A 7,342-nucleotide genomic window follows, 5' to 3' on the forward strand; every position below is an offset into this window, starting at 1 on the left:
GCCCGTCAGAGGTTTCATCTTGAGCACGTAAGTGTTTTTTAATGTCTCCAGAGCCCGAGGATTTTGTCTTCTTTGCCATGTTTACCTCAAAGCACAAATATGTAACTGAGTGTATCGAATCTCAGCGGATTATAACATGAAAATTATTAAAAAACTAGCAAAGTGCGCAGAGCTCGTCGCTCGCACGTCTGCTCCTCGCATGGCGTCACGTGACCCCAGGGTGACATCTTTAAAATACACCAGGACTTGCAACAGTGGCATGTATGCTCTCAGAGATGTTAGCAAAAAAACATGTTCCCACAACAGTACAAAAATTCTTAGGAAGACATGACCACAGTAATAAATAATACATATACCACATCAGAAATGCAGTGTGGCCCAGCTTTGCATTTCATTGTGGATACTGAAATAGTTCCTTGTGCCTGACTTGACTGAGTGTTTGACAACTGTCCTTTTAGCAGAACAAATGTTTTCAGAGCAAATGCCATCCAAGACTGTAGAAAATATTATTCCAGTCGAGGTATGCAACCTTCCATTTCTATCATTTCTGGCCAGCTTTCATATTTATTGGTTTTCCTGTCATTCTTCATGTGCTGAAAAACACAGAAAAGTTCAGGACATTTAATTGGAACTGATCTCTTAAGAAAATACAGTAGGTTTTTCATTGCACAAACCTAATCATAGTTTGAGACACGAAGAGATGAATTTGAGATGACTTTACCTGCTCAAAAAAGGCTTGGGTCATTGTTTTCTTTCCTCCCACAAAGATCCAGTTATCTCTGAATTTCACTTTGGAAATGTATGAACTGCCAAGCTCTGTGATAAGTGTCCTTGCCTCTTCATTAAGTCTATGAAAGGAATCATGATATAATAAGACACCATCCTGATAAGATGATAAATGAAGCAAATTATGAAACTAGAGGTACATTTTAATCAGATTTCTAATTTACTTTGTGGCTGGATCATCAAAACTGGCCATCAACACAACTGAACCATCCTCAATTGACTTCAGAAATGCAATCAAGTCACGAACATCTGTCAACAACAACAACATTAATATCCATTGGGAAAATGACAGAGAGCATATTTACAAACATATATTACCAAACTCATTACTTGTATTGCATTCAGTAGGATTCAAAAGTCATAGAGGGGTGTTGACAGGATTTTACTGTATGTTTGGGTGGGCCTGGAAAAATATATAACAGATACATATTGGACAGAATAAACAGGCCACTTTTTATGAATTGTTGTTGGAATTACTGTAGAATGCAGCAAAAATAGATGACCACAGTAAGCATCAGTACTAGACACTAATGAAAAAGCTTATATTTGTTTATTTCCAGGTTTAAATAAGATTTTGAATCCCTGATTTTCAATGTGGTCTCAGAACTTTGGACCCCACTGCATACTGTAAACTGACTTATAAAGTACACTAGTGGCCAAAAGTTTGGAATAATGTACAGATTTTGCTGTTTCAGAAAGAAACTGGTACTTTAATTCACCAAAGTGTCATTCAACTGATCACAAAGTATAGTCAGGACATTACTGATGTAAAAAACAGCACCATCACTATTGACATTGATACAGACATTGGACAACAGATAATTGGAAAAGAGTGCTATGGATCTTAACCCCATTGAGATTTTGTGGGATCAGCTAGACTGTAAGGTGCGTGTGAAGTGCCCGACAAGACAGCCACATCTAAGGCAAGTGCTACAGAAAGCATGTGGTGAAATTTCACCTGAGTATCTGGACAAACTGACAGCTAGAATGCCAAGGATCTGCAAAGCTGACATTGCTTCACGTGGAGGATTTTTTGATGAGAACTCTTTTAGTTTAAGAAGTTCTGAACATTGTTTTCAAATTTTAATAGTAATTTTTCCTTTTATTAATGTCCTGACTATATATTGTGATCAGTTGAATGCCACTTTGGTGAATAAAAGTGCCAATTTCTTTCCATAAGAGCAAAATCTGTACATTAGTGTAAATATTTTTTTATAAAAGACATTTCAGCAGTAAAATGGTTTAATGCTGAAATAAAGATACAACATACCTCCATTCCACATATTGAAGCTGGCAGTTTTGCTATGTTCACCTGTTTTTTCTGATTTGTATAATGAATGAGAAAGAAAACAGGCCTCAAAATGAATGAATAATTATGAAAATGTGGCTTGCGTAGACTTTTGCAATATGTATAGATGGAGCATTTATATGAGAAGACTCAACAGTAACTTTCAGAATAATGAACCTTACATTACAAAGGAACTTCAATCAAAGCAAAAACATGTACCATTTTGACATTTTTTACAAGCAAAATTGCTAATCTGAATGTACTCACCATTGATTACAACAATACTGATTCCTTGGCGATTACCTCTTATCTCTTTTTTTATTATCCTGAAACAAAACAACAAAATTGGTTTAAATTGAGAATTTATGGTATTCATTTAATTATTTGGGAAAAGTATAAAAGTGAAGCCTTTACATTTTCCCTTCAAAGCATATTTGTGGTCCAATGATGCTTGTTACTCCACTGGAAATCTTAAAGGCAAAATCTTTTCCAGGGCATGGAACTGAGAGGCCACATTTGCCATCTCTAGGACCTGAATAAACCACAAGAGACAGTCAAGTGTATATTCTTAAACTTTTACAGTGTAGCATGCATTTAAATTCAAATTGAACTCACTTTGGTGCTGCAATGTTGTGTAATTGCTTACCACCATCATTGTGATGATCAAATTTTAATTTGACAGAATCTGCTTCACTCAATGAATCTGAATTTGAATCTGAAGGACAATCAGTAATTAAAATGTTCATAATCCTATACATTGTCTATATTATTTTATAGCTGAAATTTTAGTGACACAAACATCACAATGCCAATACACTAAACTCCATGAAATGTAAGGTTTAAGTTAATGCAAAGTCAATATGTTTGACTAATTCAACAGCATATCTCTAGATGTGTAACTCACCTACTAAACTTGGTAATGTTAATTTAGGACTTGTTTGCAGAAGTCTGTAGATAAGGCTTACTGATATTATAAGGACACACACCATGGAAATGAATTTCAGTTTATCTGTGAAAATAATTTATTCATTTTCAGATTATATATACAGTAAAGTTCTCATAAATAGTTTTGCTAGAAGGTCCAATGTTCACACAGTATCCTTGCTGCTAACATATTGTTTACATGTTCTAAATGTATTATCAACTATTTGTTAAAGGAATATTCCAGGTTCAATACAAGTTAAGCTCAATCGACAGCATTCGTGGCATAATGCTGATTATGGAAAAAAATAAATAAATAAAAAATAATGGCAAAAAACTAGGTTACAGTGAGGCACTTACAATGGAAGTGAATGTGGACAATTTTTAGAGTGTTTAAAGCCAAAATGTGAAGCTCATCATTTTATAAAAGCATTTACATTAATTATTCTGTTAAAACTTGTGTATTATTTAAATTGTAAAGTGTTCAAATTGACATTTTTTGCGGGATTACAGGGTTTACCGTTAGGTCGTCATGGCATCAAGTTTAAAAAGTTCCAAGATAGGAGAAATTTGCATCCACAGTCACGTTCCACTTTGACTAGGTACTTGTAATTTGACTAAAATTTTTGCTATTGCCTTTTAATAGGAGAAGATTACAATGAAACTACAGTAGGGAAGTAAATAATGTCTGCTGGCAATTTCCATAAACAAATCTGCACTACACTTCTGAACAAGAAGTACCAGGCCTTCAAAAGTGTAACTTACTTTTGTCTCTCTGCCTCTTAGGTAGCACAAGGGGACCTACTAGAAACAAGAATGTCAACATATGTAAACATGGAAGTGAGAGAGAGATAGAGAGAGAGAGAGAGAGAGAGAGAGAGAGAGAGAGAGAGAGATAGAAAGAAACAGAACCAACCTCTTCGAATGTATATCATGACTGAATTGATTTGCTCGGCTCTCCTCGCAGAAGAACAGCTGCCTTCACTTACTAGAATCCACACGAAGATACACTGAGTAAAGGTGTGTAAGAACAAGTTGTATTGCAGACTAGACCAATGAAACATTTGTAACCTGTCACTAGATCTCTTTTATAACTTTCTTTTTAACTCTATTGTACTTGTTTTTGCTGATCTATATAACTGATTAAATAAAGCTGTTCCAGACTTTAGACTCTAGATGTGAGTAATGGCAGTGCAGAGGTAGATCTTGTCTTTAACCCATTCTGTCCAACTTGATAAACTTGTTCTTCAGGATTATTATTTATTTAGTCAACATACCCATGTCTGGCACCCCACACATATGAATTAGTATGTTTGCACAGGATCCACCCACTTTAAGCATGGTTAGATCTAGTTTAAAGGAACAAAGGTACACCTGGAGACTAAAGAGCTGTAGGGACGGGTGTATATGTTTGTGAACTGTTTATCTAGTCATATAGGAGAAAGATTCCCCTCATCCATGTTGTTACTTATTGTGCTGAAAAAATTGCACTACTTTTGGGCATTGAAGAATTTACTATCACTTTATTATTAGAGCTTTATTGTTAGTATGGACTGGTGCGGCAAAAAGCGTAGTAGTCAAAGCTCAGGACTGGTAACCAGAAGGTTGTTGGTTTGAGGCCCTTCAGGAGCGATAAACACCATTGTGCCCTTGACCAAGGCACTTAACTATTCTAGAGGTTTGTTTCTGTAAAAAGTGTTCTGTAAATCACTTTGGATTACGGGTAACCAATAAACGCATGCTGTTTCATTAAACATTATTACATACCCGGGGTCTTTAGTGACCCGGCACGCATATCTATCACAAATGGATCTTCAAAATGCCCAGATATTGTCAAATTTTCAAAGCATTTTCAAGACAATTAGAAAATAATAGAAATGAATTTATTCTTATATATTTTGATGCTTTATTTTTCATATGTCAAAGAGATGATGCAACAAATGATAGAATGGGAGTCATTACTTCCATGCTGAAATTTTATGAGACGCAACTGCTTTTAAACACATACTGAACTGCACATAAACCATAAGCTACACATATGTATTTTTTCAGACATTTTCTGAGTCTAAATAGATGAGCAACTTCAGTAGTACACCCAAATGTCAGTAGTCTTATCAGACTGTTCATGTGTTGTACTTGCTACAGTTTAGTTTACTACCATGCTGTTTCTTCTGTTAAATATAAATCGTCAATCACTGAAACAACAGCGCCACCTTGAGTAACAAATAGCATATATAATTTTTATGTGTACATGTGTATGATCTTCTGATCATTTATGCCGTTATATTTGTGCCACAATTCTGCACATGCAAAATGATTTTTTGAGCATGCAAGATGATGTTTTGAGCGCACAGAAATGTTTTGCAAGTGCAAAATGATATTTTGCATGCTTGGAAATCAAATTTGTGCTTCAGTAAAGTTTTTTTTTTTTTTTTTTTGTTTTTTTTTTGAGTGTGTGCTACATTTGCACAGGATTCAGACAATTACTCTTTTTTTGCATGTGCAAGATCACTTGCTCTCTCTCTCTCTCTCTCTCTCTCTCTCTCTCTCTCTCTCTCTCTCTCTCTCTCTCTCTCTCATTTTAAACTACTTGCTTGCTTTTCCATACAAATCTTATGTCAGGTTTGGCTATTAGGAGCTGCTTACAAGCACTCTGTGACTGGACAGTTGAGGTAGCTACAGCAACAACGATCATCTCAGTGTAAATGTAGCAGAAGGGCCAACAGAAACAATGTTCCAAGTTCAGTACACACTTTATATATACTGTAGTTATCATTACAAGAGATATTTACCCCGTAGATTATAGACATACAAGGAATACTATAGGGCTAAACGTACTGTAATGTAAGTTTTTTTTTTCTTCAAATATAGTAGCCTGGGGTCATGCAATTCCAAAAAATTATTTCTAGTTTTTTTTCTTTTCTTTCTTTTTTTTATTTTTTTACTTTCTGCAGTCTCAAACAACTGAGGTTCAATATACTGTACATTTTGTATACCCTAAACTATGATAGGCGACATATTTAGCTATTTTTCCTTTTCTACCATTTCTTTTCATTAATCAGTTTTGCCATAAGGGTTGTGGTAGAATGCATAAACTTTATAAAAACAGCATACTGAACATTTCAAGATACCCCACAGCTTTAAAATGCAAACATAAACAGCTTCTCTAATTTAATATCAAGGATAGAATAGAATGTTAATTTAAGCAATATTTATAAAATTCATAATATTTATAATATGCAAGACTGTTGTCAAACCTGACATTTAGGCCAAGAGAAAATGGGAGAGGACACTAAAGAAGGTGGACAACATAACATGTTTATTTACTGTGAGAAAATTATATTTCATGAAATATAATAAATAAATATAAAATTCAGTGGTTGCTGATGCATGGCAGACTGCAATCTGGTCATATTTATTTTAATAAACTGCTCTCTCAGAATATCTTGTGGGACAGAAAGAAGTCAAATTAAGTTCCCCAAAACTACACTATTACTTTAGTTTTAAAGAGTTTTACACATGGAAGAGATTAAGTTATTATCATTTCAGCTGAAAATTGTTCAATAAGCTGGTTTAAATAGCACCTGCCCACACAGCGCGGCTGTTTGCACTAAAATACTCTGGTGGATACAAGAGATTGGAGACAAACTGCACCCCTTAATGCTACTGCAATGGTGTAGTGCAGCACTACTCAACACGCGACACTCGAGCGATCATTTGCGGCCCACGTTATGATATCATCATCAGAAATATATTTATCAGCAGCCTATCAAATCGGTATGAATTGTGAGGTGTCCATTTTCATAAGGATTTATGTTAGTTCTTTACATTGCTGAATCACTTTAGAGAGGGAATTCAACTGCAAGAGCATGTTACAAATAAATAAATAAACAAATAATATTTGAGCATGGCTGATGTTATGAGAGTGATGGTTGGTCTGCGCACGCCTTCATACACAGTACATGTGCGCTCACGTGCGGTCTGTCAATCAAACATGCGCGCTTGCAACCTCACCTGAGACAGATTCGCACCGACTTTCCATTCGTATGTTAATATGCAACAATTCCATCTCTATATCTTACCTGTAGATGGCACCATATACCTTATTTCCAACGTCTTTGCCAAACGTGCGCATGGCAGGTTATATTGGTGTTTCTACACAACTCCTGTCATTTAACACGTTGATGGGTAATTTTATTGGTTCACTTGAAGGTAAAATAAGAGACAGTCTATATTATCCACACAGTGCTTTTTGTGTAAATCATATTTTCCCCCTAGTCAAAGCATGAGATTACACGAGTAAAGCACTATTGAGGGAGGGAAAGTTTTTTTTTTCCTTCTTAATCT

The 7,342-nt window shown here is 35.2% G+C and overlaps 1 protein-coding gene across 4 annotated transcripts; it reads right to left on the reverse strand.

The window, feature by feature from the left end:
* Positions 1–451: 451 nt before the first annotated feature.
* On the reverse strand, positions 452–4,186 carry LOC127437496 (protein FAM3C-like). 4 transcript variants are annotated; one of them, XM_051692449.1, is made up of 10 exons: positions 3,912–4,186; positions 3,761–3,799; positions 2,979–3,083; positions 2,721–2,789; positions 2,489–2,606; positions 2,342–2,400; positions 2,057–2,107; positions 951–1,035; positions 722–848; positions 452–593 (listed from the first exon to the last, which is right to left on the reverse strand). In XM_051692449.1, exons 1-10 carry the CDS (start codon positions 4,057–4,059, stop codon positions 507–509), a joined length of 888 nt encoding a protein of 295 aa, XP_051548409.1. In that variant the 5' UTR covers positions 4,060–4,186; the 3' UTR covers positions 452–506. The 4 variants fall into 4 exon arrangements, with proteins under 4 accessions (XP_051548409.1, XP_051548411.1, XP_051548412.1 ...); XM_051692451.1 differs by having other exon boundaries at positions 3,516–3,799; XM_051692452.1 differs by having other exon boundaries at positions 2,690–3,083.
* Between the last annotated feature and the right edge of the window lie 3,156 nt (positions 4,187–7,342).

The sequence above is a fragment of the Myxocyprinus asiaticus genome, chromosome 48 (genome assembly GCF_019703515.2).
Source record: "Myxocyprinus asiaticus isolate MX2 ecotype Aquarium Trade chromosome 48, UBuf_Myxa_2, whole genome shotgun sequence".
Lineage (NCBI taxonomy): Eukaryota > Metazoa > Chordata > Actinopteri > Cypriniformes > Catostomidae > Myxocyprinus > Myxocyprinus asiaticus.